The sequence below is a fragment of the Mirounga angustirostris genome, unplaced genomic scaffold, assembly GCF_029215605.1.
Source record: "Mirounga angustirostris isolate CCGP_5_RB_7025 unplaced genomic scaffold, mMirAng1.0.hap1 SCAF_5, whole genome shotgun sequence".
In the NCBI taxonomy this organism is placed as follows: domain Eukaryota; kingdom Metazoa; phylum Chordata; class Mammalia; order Carnivora; family Phocidae; genus Mirounga; species Mirounga angustirostris.
Window position 1 is genome coordinate 138,613,864 of NW_026991713.1, and position 17,330 is coordinate 138,631,193.

Consider the following 17,330-nt stretch of genomic DNA (forward strand, 5'->3'; position numbering starts at 1 on the left):
GATTGTCAGTTTTTGTTTATTTGTCTTAAATGAGGAGGGTGGTGGGAATGGATTTTTTTAACAACTGATTTTGAGGAGTCTATAGGTCAAAAAATGGTCAGCAGATATTTGCTTAGTTGCACTGATACTCAGCCTGTGGTGTTCACTGAAGCCAATGAACACGGAGTGCAGGGGAGCATGGCTTAGGCCCAGTGAGGTGGGGCGCTGTCTGCTCCCGCCGCCCTCTTTCCCTCCCTGCCAGTTAGGTTGTCGGCTTACAAAAGCCAGTTCAATGCGTTCCCAAACTCGTTCAGGGCAGTTGTACTCCTTACTGCAGTTACATGATTTAACTAATATAAATTGATAAAAATAGTGCAAAAACATTCATAGGAAAACTAACTTGAAAACTTTGGAGTGTCTCAGTAAAAACAAATCACTAAGAAAACTATTAACTTAGGTCTATGGGTAAGACAGTTATAAAAAATTGGAGAATAATTATTTTAGAAGGACTGTACCACTCACATTTTTAAAATAAGTTGTACTTTAAAGAGATAAAGTGAAAGTTTTAGGTGATGCATTATGGTTTATGTGAGAAGAAGGCTTTGATAGACTGGCTCAGCCTAAGAAAAAAAAACCCAAGTGAAGGAGCATATACAAGTTAAAGTGGTTAAGAGTTCATGTATGGGCTTTTAGAATTACCTACTTTAATTTACAGTTACTTCCAATCACATAGGGCAAAAGAGCTTTTACTGCACTTAGTGCGGAGGAAGAGCCTCCATGGCGGATGAGAAGCCAGGGGAGGGGGTGGGGGTGGGAGCAGGCATGTGTGAGTTTAAGTGTTGCCCAAGGCTGAGGAAGAAGAGTGTGCAGAGGCCATGGGGTATGTCTTTAGTAGCAAGCAGGTAGTTGGCCATCCTGGCAGAACGGCGTCCTCGGAGAGGCTGCATCCTGCCTGGGAGACCCCCAGCCCCTCGCTTTTGTCCTTCCCTGTCCCTGCCTCTCTGACTCATCATCTCCCTTGTGTGTTCTGTCTTCAGAGACAGCCTAGGCAAGGCATGTTTGAACAGTGATGGGAGGAAGAAGTGAAGATACAGGAAAAGAGGAGGAAATGGGATCCAGACCACAGATAGACAACCAGTGCTCCTTCAGTTAATATGTTGTTTTTTCTCCAAACTTTTTTTTTTTTTAAGATTTATTTATTTGAGAGAGACAGAGCAAGAGTGTGAGTGAGAGCATGAGTGGGAGAGAGAGCATGAGCCAGGGGAGGGGCAGAGGCAGAGGGAGAGGGAGAAGCCGACTCCTGATGTGGTGCTCCATCCCAGGACCCTGAGATTATGACCTGAGCCAAAAGCAGACGATTAACTGACTAAGCCACTCAGGCGCCCACTCCAAACCTTTGATGTAGAAACTACTGAGAAAAACTTAGTTATTTTCATGAAGTTTTTTCAAGTTGTCCTATGTTCAGGTTGTATTTGGGTCCCTAGCGTTGATTTAGGAGGTCTGATTTTCAAGAGCTATGTGGGATTATAATTGTTACAGAGTATTTCCCTCTCTTTCACCAAAGTGCTAAGAAATATACGTTTGTTAGGAATACTAAATTCAAGAAAGGAGGGATGTATATTAATGTAGGTCTTGAAATAAGGCATATTTTATCACCACTTAGAAAGCTGTTAAATGGCTTTTAATTTTTTTTTTTAAAGACTTGTTTATTTGAGAGAGAAAAAGACAGCAAGACAGCTTGAGCAGTGGAGGGGCAGAGGGAGAAGGAGAGAGAATCTTCAGACTCCCCGCTGAGGTCAGAGTCTGATGTGGGGTTCCATCCCAGGACCCTGAGATCATGACCTGAGCCAAAATACAGAGTCGGGCGCTTAACCACCAGAGCCACCCAGGCACCCCATGGCTTTTAATTTTTAAGGAAGATGATTTGCCTATTCACATAACAGGATTTTAGGGAATGTCTGTAGGTCTGTAGTGAGGACTTGGGGAAGGTAAGCTGTCATCCTTTTTTTTTTTTTTTAAGATTTTATTTGAGGGGCGCCTGGGTGGCTCAGTCGTTGGGCGTCTGCCTTCGTCTCAGGTCATGATCCCGGGGTCCTGGGATCGAGCCCCGCATCGGGCTCCCTGCTCGGCGGGAATCCTGCTCTCCCTCTCCCGCTCCCCTTGCTTGTGTTCCTGCTCTAGCTCTCTCTCTGTCAAGTAAATAAATAAAAAAATCTTTAAAAAAAAAAAAAAAAGATTTTATTTGACAGAGTGAGAGAGAGCAACAAGCAGGGGGAGCAGCAGAGGGAGATGGAGAAGCAGACTCCCTGCTGAGCAGGGAGCCCGATGCAGGGCTCTATCCCAGGACCCTGAGATCATGACCTGAGCCAAAGGCAGACACTTGACTGACTGAGCCACCCAGGTGCTCCTGTTGTCATCTTTATCACTACCATCTGTTGGCTCAAACAGCTCTTGACTTAGAGCCCTGCACATGCTTGGGAATGTTTTCACGACTCACTGAATTTCATTGTCCTTCATTTGGAGAAACACTACACATTTAGGATGTTCTTGCTTTGTTTTGATTAATTGGTTATTGATTAACATAGGTCAGAAGTACCTTTTCCCAAAGTAAAGCTTTTTTTAAAATTTAACATCCTTGGGCGCCTGGGTGGCTCAGATGGTTAAGCATCTGCCTTTATTGAGATATAATTGACGTATAAAATTATATTTATTTTTTAAAAGATTTTATTTATTTATTTGATAGAGACACAGCGAGAGAGGGAACACAAGCAGGGGGAGTGGGGGAGGCAGAAGCAGGCTTCCCGCGGAGCAGGGAGCCTGATGTGGGGCTTGATCCCAGGACCCTGAGATTCATGACCTGAGCCGAAGGCAGACGCTTAACGACTGAGCCCCCCAGGCGCCCCACTGTGTTGGTTTTTCTTAAATTTAATTTTTTTTTTAAAGTAAACCACTTTCTGTATAGTTCCGGACTTGAGACAATTTTATCACATCTAGTTCTGACTCTTTGGCGCCCTCCTGGGCGTAATCAGCATGCGTAGTCAGATCAGCACAGGGTTAAGTGCGCTCTGAGCCGCTGTCCAGCTCGGACCTTGGCCAGCATGCTCACTTCTAAGGTTGCTCACCACCACCCTGTCATCCACTTTCAGTTGAAAAGTTGTAGTGACAGTAGATTGGAAAGGGTGATAAAATGTGATCGGCAGTCCTCAGAGAAATGAAAGATGGGCGAGAACGCTGAGGTGAATGGAGACTTTTCTTTTGAAAAGGGTTGAAGCAACGTCCTAGCCAGAGTTTTTTTTTTTTTCTGAAGAGGATTTCTAGGTCTCTTCAAAGACTTTTTTGTGGTGTTGATTCTGACCTTTCCTTGGGGCAGGTATACATTGATACTACTTTTGGCTGGCAGCATTTTTGTGTTCAAATGTAAATGAGAGAAAGTGAGGATTCTTAGGAAGAGTGTGGATCATCTCAGGAGAATGATCCCATGTTCAAAATGAAGTTAACAAAAACAAGGGAGAGCTACACATATGCAGTTCCCCAGGGAATAAATTCTGCAACAGATTGAATGAGGCAGTTCTGCTCTTTGTCCGTGAGGTGATAATGCAGATGAAATGCCAACAGTAAGCTGTTTTTTTCTCCTCTGGACTCTAGACACACTTGGCCTGCTATCAGGAGGTTGTGTGTGGTAAAGAGATGGCAGAAGAGGAGCACATCGACCCGAAAGAGCCTGTGCAGCTGACGAGCCGACTGATCCCGGGACTGAGGGTGCCTGAATAAGGCCAGAGCGGTTCAGTGGGCTGTCAGCCTGGCCCGCTCCTATGGCAGCCCAGGCTTACGGTTTGCAACATGGGAAGTGGTTCTTAATGGGGAAATGTGGGTAGACAGATGGAGGTCAGAATACATTCTAAACAGGCTGGACTCAGGACAGTTAGCTTTTCATCTATGGAATTGGACATCTTTGTGAAAAATTGTTCTTCTATTTTACTCCTTCCATTTTAGGTTACATGAAGTAGACAGGCTGCATTTTGTCCTGTGGAGGCCGCAGGTTTGGTGTAGCACTTCCGGTGGTGTTTAGGCAGGTGTGTGGATTAGCTGAACTTGCGCCCTCTATAGATAGGCCTAACGTGGTTACCCTTTCCATCTGCTTCCCTTGGGGGAAAAGGTGTGTATCTGTTTTAGGAGATGGTCTTCTACTGGAAAGGAATGACTCATGGTCAGAGGAAGAAATGCTACTTTGAGGGCAGAAAGGCCCTATCTCTAAGGATATGATAGCCCACCTCAGGTTTGTGCCCTCTTTTACAAAATAACCATCACAGTCACATGCAAAGTAAGAGATAGGATTTTTTATCTTCATATTGTTTCCCTTGTTCCAAATAATATTTTATTTAGGCTTCTTTATAACCAGGTATTGGACTGGTAGTTTGGACTTTGTCAAAAATGCTTGTAACCAGAGAGTTAATGAGATGACCTAAACTCTCTCTGTTTTGTATTGTATTTTAAAAGAATTCCAGCTAAAATGATCTTTTCAAATAATTGACCTCTCCAGGGTGAGGTAACATGTCATGAACCAATTTTTTTTTTTTTTTGACGTAGTAGGGGGAGGGGCAGAGGGAGAGGGAGAGAAAGAATCTTAAGCAGACTCCATGCCCAGCGGGGAGCCCAGTGTAGGGTTCCATCTCAGAATCCTGAGATCATGATCTGAGCTGAAATCAAGTGTCGGCGCTTCACCGGCTGACCTACCCAGGCGTCCTGCCACGAACCAGTTTATTCATAAAGCTGGAAGGGACCTTTCTGATTGTGTGTGGAATTTCTAAATAAATTTTAAAAAGCAGTTAGTGGGAAAATTTTTAAATGTAACTTTTGGGGTTTACTTCTCATGTAGGTACTTCTCCAGTCCTGTTTGTCTTAGAAATAAGTGTGTCTTGTGCCTGATTTTATGCCTTCTCTAGGAGCAGAATCAGATGGAACTGTAAAAAATAAGTTACCTTTTCCCACTGCCGTCTCTTTCAGTAGAAGTACAGGTGTACACATGTAAAAGGACATTTAAAAAATTAATCTGGAAGCTTACTGGCAGCATCTGGTTAGGACTATTTCCCTACCGGGTGCCAGTTTAAATGTGTAATTGAACAACCACTCTACCAAGGTTGGATTCTTTCTTTCATTCGTCTGTGTCTTTGAGTGCCACAGTTAGTGGGAGAAAGCTCTGGAAAGAAATGGGCTGTCATGGAGATACTGAATCTGAGAAAACAAAGAGCCAGAGTAACTGCTCTCCTGGAAACAGCTGTTGCTCTATAAATGTCCTCACTCTTCAAGCCTGCAGATGCCGTGAATATGTGATCTTTGTAAGGTGCTGTGGAAGGTACACAGACTAATCTCCCTGAAGACAGGAATATGCATTTTAAATATTACAGAGCGATACAGGCAGCCGCTCAGCTGCGAGATAAACGATATAATGCAACCTGCAGCATAGAGCGAGTGAATGAGGAGCTGTAATTCCTATCATGTTATTTTATTTTCTTACACTTACATTTAGAGGTGTTTATATTGAGTTCCTAAAAGAAAGTTACTAACAAATGCCCTTCCAAATCCGCAAATGCTGTGATCGTGCTTTAATGATTTGATTTAGCTTCTTTGCCCATTTCTGTTTTTTCCAATGAGTTTCAGTTTCAGAGGTCTGGTAGGTAAACTGTCTTTCTACTAAGTATGTTTAGACATTGCAAGTAACAGATTTTGGCTTTTCTAATTGATTCTGAAAGGGGTTTCTAATTGATTCTCAAACCCATATAGTACTTAATTAGGGCAGTCTCTAAAGTTCTTAACCAACTGCTCGGCTAGCTCAGTCGGTAGAGCATGAGACTCTTAAAGTTCTTAACTGCCCATTTTCCATATTTGGATAAAACTGTTGACTTATCTAGTTGAATATTCATTTACTGTTTTTTGTAAAACAGTCCTAGCTGTTAATGTGGGAGTTCTTAGAAGGCATGTCTCTGTGGTAGCATCTTGTACTGTCCAGCTCCTTTGCTCAGGCTCTGTCCCTGAACTCCTTGCTCTCAACTGCAGACTAGTGGAATTAGAAGATACCTTAGCAAACTTGACTTTTCCCTCATTTTGTGGATGCAAATACAGAAGCAGAGTGTTTAGACAACACTGCAGCTAAACCACCTGTATATGAGTGTTATTGACAAAAGGACTCTCTTGGGGGTAAATTGTAACATATCATTGGTGGGATACATATTTCTGTTGTATCCTAATAGGTAAGGAGATGAAACACATGGATTCCTTAAAGAGACCGAGGATAGTAGAGGAGAAGCACAGATGTGGTCAGTGCCCTGAAGAACAGAGAAGGCTGTGAGTACATGGAGAAGGAGTGAGAGAGGAATGTTGAATGCCTTCAAGGAGGGAGGAATGTTCCAGACAAGGAGAAGAGAATGTGCAGAGAGACAGGGAAGTATTGAATATAGAGAATGGAGGGTGGTCTGTAGAAGTGGAGACTTCTTGACTTCAGAAGAATGTTTTTAGACTGAGAAAAGGGATCTTTTATTTGGCCCCCATATGGTAGAATTTCATCTCATATGAAATGTTTACATTTCAAGGTCAACTGCTAAAGCAAAAAATGATCTATACACTTCAAAATTCCCCAGTAAGGTGCAACAAATCATATCTAAACACAGCGAGTTTTTTCTTTTGGCATTGAATCAGGTCACTGTTGTATAAAAAGATGAAGTATTTGGCTTATATTTATGCACCATGTTGTTTTTTTAAAAAGTGCTTATTTTAAATGCTAAAATCATAATCTGTGCACTGGTACAATATGAATTATCCCCATAGAAGGGAAGAAGGAATGAAGATCAGCTAAGGAAACTGCAGGTACTTTGAGGTCGTGTCATGGCGGGCATGCCCATTGGTGTGGATTGATAGGGTGAGCTGCCTGCACTGCCGAATTCCTTTGTGGGCACAGAGAGTTGAAGAGCAGAAATTATATGTGTGTATATGGATTAGCTCACTGGACTTAAGCACCTCTGTGAACTTGACTGAGTCATCTCGGAACTCATTTTCCCAGTCTGCTAAGTGGGCAGGAGACCTCACTAAGAGAATTGAAGTTGACTCAGTAATCTGTAAAGCACTTAGAGTAATCATTGCATAACAGAGATCCAAATGCTAATACTTTCCCTTTTTGGATTTCTGATACACAAACAAATCCCCTATGTTTACACACCACACTCTTGTAAGCAGGAAAAAAAATTCATATTCAGAATGATATCTTTGATTGTTTTAGAAATTACCAAATTCTCAAACTATGATTCTGTCGTTGTTATTCGCAGATCCACTGAAGTAAGCCAAGCACATGTATGAAAATAAGGACCTTAACCTCTAATAGTTTACTGTTTGAGTTATTTCCTCTTCTTGGCTATTATGTTGCTGTGAATATTCACTTACAAGTTTTGGTGATGATATGTGCTTTCTGTCCTCTTGGGTATGTACCTAGGTGTGGGATTGCTGGGTCATATGATAACTTTGTGTTCAACATCTGCAACTGTTTACCAGAGTGGCTGTGCCATCTTAATTCCCACCAGCACTGTATTAAGAGCCCAGTTCTTTAGTCCTTGCCAACACTTGTTATTTGTGTGTTTGATTATATCCATTCCAATGAGTTTGAAGTGGTATTTCATGTTTTGATTTGCATTTCCCTAATGACTAATGATGTTGAGAATCTTTTCATGTACTTATTGGCCATTTGTATGTTTTTGGGAAAATGTCAGTTCAGACTCTTTGCCAGTTTTTTACTTATTTTCTCTTATAATTGAGTTTTAAGAACACACTCTTCTCTTTCTCTGTATATATACACATATCCTTTATGCAGTATGTAATTTGCAAATATTTTTTTCCTTTCTCTGGGTTATCTTTTCACTTTGTTGGTGGTGTGCTTTAAAGCCCAAAAGTTTTTTATTTTGATAAAGGCCAGCTTTTTTTTTTTTTTTCTGTTGTTTGTGGTTTTGGTGTCCTGTCTAAGAAGATATTGCCTGATCCAGGCTTACGATTTACTCCTATGTTTTCTTCTGAGCTTTGTAGTTCTAGCTCTTATATTTAGGTGGGGGTTTTTGTTTTTTGTTTTTTGGGTGTTTTTTTTGAGTTTATTTTACTCTTTAGTAATCTCTATACCCAGCGTGGGGCTCAAACTCACAACCCTGCGATCAAGAGTTACACGCTCCACCCACTGAACCAGGCAGGTGCCCCATATTTAGGTGTTTGATCCATTTTGAATTAATTTTTATAAATAGAGTGATATAGAGGTCCACCTTCATTCTTTTGCATGTAGATATCCAGTTTTTCTAGCACCATTTGTTGAAAAGAGTTTTCGTTCCCCATCAAATGGTCTTGGTACCAATTTGAAAATTAACTGACCATAAATGTGAGGGTTTATTTCTGGGCTCTCAGTTCTGTCTGTTGATCTGTATGTCTCTCCTTATGCCAGTACCCACTATCTTAATTGCTATAGTTTTGTAGTAAGTTTTGAAATTAGGAAGTGTGAGTCTTCCAACTTTGTCCTTTGCAACATTATTTGGCTATTCTGGGTCCCTTGCATTTCCATAGGAATTTTAGAATCAGCTCATCAATTTCTGCAGAAAAGGCAGGGGAGATTTTGATAGGGATTGCATTGACTCCGTAGACGTGGGGAGTGTTGTCGTCAGAATACCATGTCTTCCCGTCCGTGAACATAGGGTGTCTCCTCTCCATGAACACCAGGCATCTGTACATCAGGACTGGTTTTGTCTCCTATTGGTGGTTCTCAAACATTGTGGTCTTGGGGCCTCTTTGCACTTTGAAACATTATTGAGGATCTTTAAGAACTTTATAGGACTTACCTGGGTATTTGTATTAAAAATTAAGACTCAAATTTAAAAAGTTTTTCTTTGGCAATAATAACAAAGCCATCACATGTAATATAAATAACATTGGTTATGAAAAGGTAACAATCTTTTCCAAAACAAATAATTTAATGAGGAGAATGGCATTGTTTTATATTTTTATAAATCTCTTCAATGTCTAATAGACTTTCAGGTGGATTCTCTGTTTCTGCATTTGATCTGTTAGTGATACGTTATTTTGGTTGAAGGATGAGAAGGAAATCTGACCTTACACAAATACATAGTTTGAAAAGTGAGGAGTGTTTAAATAGTCTTTTCATATAACCTTGGCCATTCTTCTCTGTAACTGCACCAGTCCTAGTCAGATTTTTCTTTTTACTTTTTATTGTGGGAGTTTTTAACCACAGAAGTAGAGAGGGTGGGTGGTGGAGCAGCCCTCTGTGTGCCCATCATCTGGCTTCAGCTGCCAGCCACTTGCTGCATTCTTGTGTTTTTGTTTCTTCTCTTAAATTTACCCCAAAAAAAAAAATTGTTAGCATATTTTAAAGCAAATTCTGGGTATGTAATGTCATCTGTCTTTTAGTTTATATGTCTCCCAGATAAGACCTTTAAACAGATGCAGCACCTGGATTGCGCCCAATGGAATTAATAATCATTCTATAATATCCTTTATTACCTAGGCAACAGTCAATTTTTCCTGTCAAAAATGTCATTCTGAAGTTAATTTATTTCAATCCAGATACAGTTCTCACATAAGGTTATTTTGGTTAAAACTTCTGTATTTTGTGGCAATAAAAATCTCTCCCATTTTCCCATGTCTTAAGTTTGCTGCAGAAATGAGGTCATCTGTCTATCTGGAATGTCCCACATTCTGGGTTTAGCTAATGGCTTTGTGTTGGTGTGATTTAACATGTATTGCCCCAGAATTTCCTTTAAATTGGGAGCCCAGTCTAGAGGTTTGATTAACTACAGATTCTTTTTTTGGCAAGAATACTTGATAAACAGTGCTCTTTCCTCACATCAAGAAGAATATAACACCTAGTTCCACTTTTTTGATGGGGATTGAAAAGTCGCTTTAGTGTCCATCTGATCCAACCATTCTGAAGTTCTCCATCAGCTCTCCACCAGGCTTTAGCAGACATCAGTGGTTATTGCTTTGTTATTTCATTAGATGTTGCAGATAGTTTGATTTTCTAATTTGGTCTTTCACTGTTTATTAATTGTGGCTCCTGTATAGAGAGCAGCTTGCCCTGACCAGCTACTTGGTTGTGCAGCAGTAGTCATCCAGGAAAGGCACACTAATGACTGTTTGCCTTTAGAAATCTTTGGAAAAGTGAGTTGGTGTCCTGAGAACCCCCAGAGGTGACCAGTGTGGTGTGTGGATCCTAACGAGTTTGTTACCCGTTGGTTCTTTATAAGCTCTGCGCGTTGCTTATCTGTGGCCGCGAGATCCCTTCCTTTCCTTTTCTGTTGCTTCTGTGCTGCCACCACAGGCGAGCTCACTGATGCCCTCGCTTTCATGGTGAGGTGGCCCGGGTTTGTGTGACAGAAGCAGTAACCAGCACTCTTGGAAGTGCCCAGAAAAGAGGAGCAAAGACTGAGGACTTGTCACAGCTTGAAGAAGTGACTGCTGAATGCCATGGGAGGTCGTAGATGGGACCTCCGAGACCTTAATGAATGTTTCATTATGAAACAGACATTTCTGGTATATGGGGAAAGGATTCTGTAGGAACAGCTCTGAGAGAACCATGCTCTCCCAAGTGTTTAATAAGATTGATTAAACTTTTAGGTGTAGCTTTGTCCAGCTAGCATAGAGACCACAGGACAAGAGGGAGGGCCCTTTGACTTCATCTCTTTGCCTTTTCACATTGAGAGATGAAATCAAACCAGGGAAATAAGCCCTTTTGTTCAGCTCAGGAAGGCTTTGTGAAGGCTGCCTCTGAACACTATCAGGTTTTCAAACTCCTAGGTCTTACGCTGGCAAATGCTTTGTTTTGCTGATAAATTCCTCTCATCCCTCCCCCCACCCCTTGCATATTTCTCTTTAAAACCTAGAGACCTGCTCTTTGGCTGTTCCTGGAAGCAGTAGTTTAAATGGTGTAAGTCTCAGGGTGGTTTTGGTCTCTCGAATGAGTAATGAAAAGGTGGTTTTGTTATTTATTGAACTGTTGTCAGTGTTGCATCATCGTACTCTGTCCTTATTTTAGATTCAGACATTTGATAAAGTCTGATTTTAATGCTCTGTACCTTTTGTGCTGCTTAAACGAGGTGGAGATCAGTAAGCCCTCTTTCCAGGTGTAGGACTTTTGAAAAACAGTGCATGTTAGGTCAGTCATGAAGAGGTCGTGTGGTGTGACGTCAGGATTACTTGTTTGTGCATAGGAGGCCTGGGACAGACCAGGCCTGCTGTGTCTGTTGTACTAGGACACTGCCATGCTGCCTTTTTTAACCTTTTGTCATGGAACGTTTCAAGCATGCATGAGTAGACTGGATCGAATCCTGAACCCCCAAACATACCCCTCTTCCAAGGGGAACAAATACAAACTCTTACGTCTCTACCCCATATACTATTTTGAGGAAAATTCCAGATGTCGTCTTATTGCCCCTGTAAATATTTCAATATGCAATTCTATAAGGCCTCCTTTTTTCAATAATTAAATATAACCACAGCATCATTCTCACATCTTAGAAAATACAGTAATTCTTTGGTACCATCAGTAATCCCATCGGTACTGCTTCCCTGATTGTTGTTTGTTTGAATCGAATAAAGCCATACAAACCAAGTAAAGCCGTGGTTTGGCCAGTATGTGCATCTTGTGTCCTGTGGTGTCAAGGAAGCCAGGCTGCTTGTCCAGATATTCCGCACCCCTGTGATCCGCAGTGCTCCTGTTTGCTCTAAGTTTGTAATAAGACCACATCCTGGGTGCGTGGATATTGTTTGTTTGTTTGTTTTGCAAGACCACTTCCTGGCCTTGCTGCTGGTTCTATCAGGAGGCACAGAATCACTGACTGAAAAAAATATAGGTAGTAGTTGTAATAAAGGATTCTTACAGTTGAATTTTTCCCCCTTTTGGCTATCTTACCTTGTTTTTGACCAAACATTGTTTTTCTTTGAGAATCTTACAAATCTAGAAGTTCATAGTGGTAAAAGTGTCTGTAACACCTTCTGTGACTTGTCGGTTTAATTAGCATCCCATGACTTCATTTTCTGGATTTGGTGTTTGGGGAGAGTCTATGTCCATTTGTTTGTTTCTGTCTCTCCCCCCCCCTTCCTTTCTTTGTTTTATTTATTTATTTGAGAGAGAGAGAGAGAACCAAGTGGGGGGGGGGAGTGGAGGGGGAGGGAGAAGCAGGGAACCCGGGATCATGACCTGAGCTGAAGGCAGACATTTCAGCGACTGAGCCACTCAGGTGCCCCTCGATGTCTGTTTCTGTGATAGTTTCACATATTGCAAACTTGTACAGTTTAACACCTGATACTCATCCTGTGTTTTGGAAGACATTGACCTCTGTGAAACTGATTTTGTTTTCAAGGGTTTCTTCTAGCAGTTTATATTGCCAAACCTGTCAAATAGCACGGAAGTGATTTTGTGCTTTTGTGGCTGATGATAGAGTTGACTGTTGGATGAGATTACCTTTGATCATCAGATTATTTCATTAACAAGGGTTTTGGGAATTTATCCTAAGCAGGTTACTGAGAGTAGGGAGCACATCGTAGAAACTAAAAACCTGCCTGGTTACCTTGTGAGACAGAAATAGCTAGCTTTTAAATCTCTGTATCTGGCATGTGGATGCTGTGTTTTCAGAAGAGCCTGAGAGGTACCTGGATTAAAGCCAGTCCTAGTGGTGCTGTGAGGCAGCTCGGCTTGCTGCAGAAAGAGGGAAACGCCAGAGGTCAGCCCTGGATGTCTGGGAACCCTGGTTCTCATGCTGATCATACGAAATCATGAATATTGTTGTCTCTCATGAACAAGAGTTATTATTTACGCTGTTTGGGAAAATGAAATGAGATCTCTTGTTTGAAGTTCAGTCTCTTAACTGTTGAGCTGAGCCAATGCTTTGGAAAGCCTGCTTTGCAGCACTGGTCCTGCTGTCTTGAGGTGGTTTTCAGTTTGTGTGGGTCAGGATTTTGAAGGGATTCCTTTTTAACTAATTACTGTTTATTTCTCTTTAAAACTATTGTCTTGGAACAAAATGAAATTAATGGGTCCAGTCAAAACGATATATATAAATTTGAGGTTCATCAAATCACAGACTCGAGTTCTATTAATTTTATAATCTTCTGTTTTCTGGGCATGAGTGGGTCTGTATGTGTTAGCACATGATTTCTAGTCTTAGTATATTCTTGGGTTAGTACAAAGGTGTAAATTATGGGCAGATTCCTTTTTTTTTTTAAGATTTTATTTATTAAGACAGAGAGAACGAGCAGTGGGGAGAGGGAGAAGCAGGCTCCCCGCTGAGCAGGGACCACCTACGTGGGGCTCGATCCCAGTACCCTGATATCATGACCTGAGCAGATGCTTAACCGACTGAGCCACCCAGGCGCCCCTATGGGTAGATTTCTTTAAACTACTTAGACTGCAGGGGCGCCTGGGTGGCTCAGTCAGTTGGGCAGCTGGCTTTTGATGTCTCCTGGGCTCTTGATCTCAGGTTCATGAGTTCAAGCCCTGTGTTGGGCTCCATGCTGGGAGTGGAGCCCAAATTAAAAATAAATAAGTAAATAAATAAATAAGCTATTTAGACTCCAGAGGGATAAACACATGTCCTGGAAAACCTGAGAATTTTAAGACTTCCTAGTAACTTAATTTTAAGAATCCATTGTATTTTGTACTTCAGGTTATTGATGTATTGTCTTTTGTTGTTTTACAGCATTCTACGGTTGCCATTCAGCTTCTCCCAGTGCAGCCACAAAGTAAACAGCTCATGACTTCTGATCAGGACACTAAGGTCGTGGCTGAACCGCAGGGCCAGCGAGTCCAGGAAGGGAAAGACAGCGCTCATCTGGTGAGTGTGGGTCGAGGCCAGAATTGGCCTGGTGCCTCACTCTCTTCTTCTGATCACAGATGCTGTGTTGGATTTATTAAGTAAATCAAAGTAGTAACTCTGGCATATCTTACAACCTAAATATAAGGTGTTACATTCTGAGTAAGTTTATGGGTAGCTTACTAGTAAGAGGAAGCTGTCAGTAGTAGGAGAGAGAAAACACACATATCTCTAGACACTTAAAAGCTTTTGGAGTTTCGATCACCAAGAAAAATGCGGTGATTTATAAATACTGTAATAACATTACACCTTGTTGTACTGGTATGTAAAGAATTAACTAGGATTGTAAAATTTTTTGACTGCTTTTACCCTATCAAGCAAAGCAGATTTTTATTAATTTTCCCCATTGAAACTACAAGGAATTTTGCTTATGGTGGTCAGAATTTTATAATATTTTAGGTTTCAAGGCTCCTACATCGTTCTGAATATTGTTTGTCATGTAAAAATGTGTTTTTCTCAGTGGGTTTTGTTTTTGGTAGATTACTGTGGTTTGAAAATGCTACTTTAAATTGTAATGATGGTGTGTTTGATGTTTTCAATTTTACAGATGAATGGTCCCATATCTCAAACCACTTCTCAGACAAGCTCCATCCCAGCTTTGAGTCAGGTAATTCACTTGCAGATCCGCCACAGCTGAGGCTCACACTGCCTTACAACAAATATTTATTGTAACAAAATTAGAAAATGTTGATGTTTCCAACTAAGGGGGGTGATGGAGGGGGGAGAGCCCCACGTGGGGTGTAAGTGTTCAGTACTGTGTGTCCTCTGACCTCTGTATGCTGCATGTATGGTTCTACAGACGGGGTGTGCCACGTGTTCATTCAGTGTCAAATACTCACACAGTGTTCTTAATGGTCCACTGGTAATCTGTTGACTGTGTATGATTAGCTCTACATTTTGAAAGCCTGTGCTTTAAAGTATACAAGTCATAGTGAGCTTTTACTAAGAAAATTGGTTTCACATTTTGGCTGTGGTTAATGAAAGAAAAAGGAAATGGAGATGCATTGATTTTTAACTCTGTCTTTGGCTTATGTGCATGTGCATTTGGAGCCAGTCCACACTTAGCTTGGCATCTTCTTTTTTTTTTTTTTTTTTTTAAAGATTTTATTTATTTGACAGAGAGAGCACAAGCAGAGGGAGAGAGGGAGAAGCAGGCTCCCTGCTGAGCAAGGAGCCCGATGCGGGACTCGATCCCAGGACCCTGGGATCATGACCTGGGCTGAAGGCAGCCGCTTAACCAACTGAGCCACCCAGGCGTCCCTAGCTTGGCATCTTCTAAGCGATCTTACAAACCTGGCACAATTTAAAAAATAAAAGGAAAGCTCCTAAAGTAATCTTAACAAAATGTATAGTAAATTTCCCCTAAATTGCAAGTAGCTCATATAGAAATTGAAGGAGGGATTAGATTGCTGCTCCTCTTTTAATAAGGTAGAATTTTTAAAAATGAAAGATTCCCTCCAAACTATTGTTATTTCATTGTTGTTTATATATATGGACGGTTTTTTGCATATTTTACATTGATTTTTAAAATGAATTTTATAATATTTTAAGTAATTTAAGATCCAAATATAAGACCTTCAGTAATCTAAGAGGGAAATTATACAGAAATCATTAAAAAAAATTTTTTTTAGGACCAATCTTCTTCCTCCCCATGGTTGATTTACAGTCCAACATAATATTCAGACATCTTTTTAAAACTTATTGCAGGGAGGGGCACCTGGGTGGCTCAGTCGTTAAGCGTCTGCCTTCGGCTCAGGTCATGATCCTGGGGTCCTGGGATCGAGCCCCACGTCGGGCTCCCTGCTTGGCGGAAAGCCTGCTTCTCCCTCTCCCACTCTCCCTGCTTGTGTTCCTGCTCTTACTATCTCTCTCTGTCAAATAAATAAAATCTTCAAAAAAAAAAAAACTTATTGCAGGGATAGAAACTAGATTTTGGATTCTTTGTTTTTTGTGTTTTTTTTATTTTTTTTGGCCTGTATTACTTTATTTCTAAGTATTGAGGTAAGACCTATCTAGAAAAGAATTGAAACACTCGAGCCAGAATTCAGGACTTCTATACAGAAATAATTTGCAACTAGTACTGCCTAGACATGCTTTGTCACTTTTAAGAGTTAATGTCCTATAATAGACCCTGTGTGGCAAGTTTTTGGTTCGGCCTTGATCTTTAGCACCCCTGGTGTCCCTCAGGCACATCCCATCTCTGATGTGAGGTTTTGTAAAATGTGGCTCTACTATTTGCCAGTGTTAACAGGCTGTTGACCACTTAGGTTTTCATAAGATCATTACATACTAGAGCTGGAAGGTGCCCTGAGAGACATCTGGGCTTATAGTGTGTGTGTGTTCTTTAACAAAGCTTTATTTACAACAAACTTGAGCATCTTTACAGAAAATGAAAGAATACACACATTTTTATGTAGTTGTAATCAACATACATATATTTCACCTCATCTTGTCCCATGCAGCATGATTTCATCTATGTATCTCCTTGTCCTTGCCATTGTGGTATTTTCTTTATGTTGCAGTGCTGTCGTTCTTTAGTCACTTGGTTTGGGGGCATGTATATTGTTATTTCTTTCCTGCTACTATAAATGGCATTGCTCTGAATATCTTTCTAGCTGGCATCATTCATGGTGCACCTGAGCGTAAGGGTGTGGTCGTTGGTTTAGTGGCTGCGCGTGTTTCGATGGCTGAGTGAGCCTGTCTAGCAGGCTGATTCAGGAAGCAGTCTCTCAAAGGTTCAGTCTTTCCCCCTGAGCTGGATATGGTGTGAGTAGAATTACCATAGTGATGCCCAAATAAATGTCTGAATAATTCAGGAGCAGCCTTGCATTTATCCAGTGGTAATATTAATCAAATTTATTATACAGCTCCCTCCGCCCCTACCCCCCCCCCAAAAAAAAACCCTACTGACTAGTAACTCTTTACAACCTAGCCAATCAGTGAGCATCAAAAAATTGATCTTTAGCTAGAGGAGGCTAAGACCCAGAGAGGCTTAAGTAATTTCCCCAAGGTTACTTAACTACAGAGTGGCAGAACCATGATTTGGACCCAGGCAACCTGGCTTCCGAGTCCAAACTCAAGATGAGATACCTCCTCTTTGGTATCTGTTATTTCATTTAAAAAAAGAAACAAGTAGAAAATAATACCCCAAAGAAAAACCTTTCAAATGAATGAAATTCATTTGGGATAAAGCTGGAGGATTTTAGGTGGGGAATAGCATGACTTACATTTTAGGAAGATTATTTTGGCCTCAGTATGTTTTTATACATAATAGATTGTAGTGAGCAAGGAAAGCAAATAGAATACTATTAAGGAATGAAGGTTAGAAGTGATGATGGTGAATCAGAGTAGGAATGAATGGATTTCAAATTATTTTGGAGGTGGGTTTAACCACACCAAGTTGTGGATTGAATATAGAGGTTGGGGTGAGGGAAAGATAAATCAGGG

General features: G+C 41.0%; 1 protein-coding gene across 5 annotated transcripts in view; it reads left to right on the plus strand.

Annotated features, from left to right (window-relative positions):
* LARP4B (La ribonucleoprotein 4B) overlaps nucleotides 1–17,330 on the plus strand; it is an 88,028-nt gene that overhangs the window by 11,820 nt on the left and 58,878 nt on the right. For 2 of the 5 annotated variants that reach the window (XM_064592162.1, XM_064592163.1), the window contains exons 2-3: nucleotides 13,710–13,844; nucleotides 14,431–14,490. In XM_064592162.1, the coding sequence (XP_064448232.1) occupies nucleotides 13,764–13,844; nucleotides 14,431–14,490 (141 nt within the window). In that variant the 5' untranslated portion in view covers nucleotides 13,710–13,763. Of the gene's footprint in view, nucleotides 1–6,245; nucleotides 6,322–7,239; nucleotides 7,448–13,709; nucleotides 13,845–14,430; nucleotides 14,491–17,330 lie in introns of those variants that run through there. The other 3 variants (XM_064592164.1, XM_064592161.1, XM_054507391.2) reach the window with 3 other exon arrangements.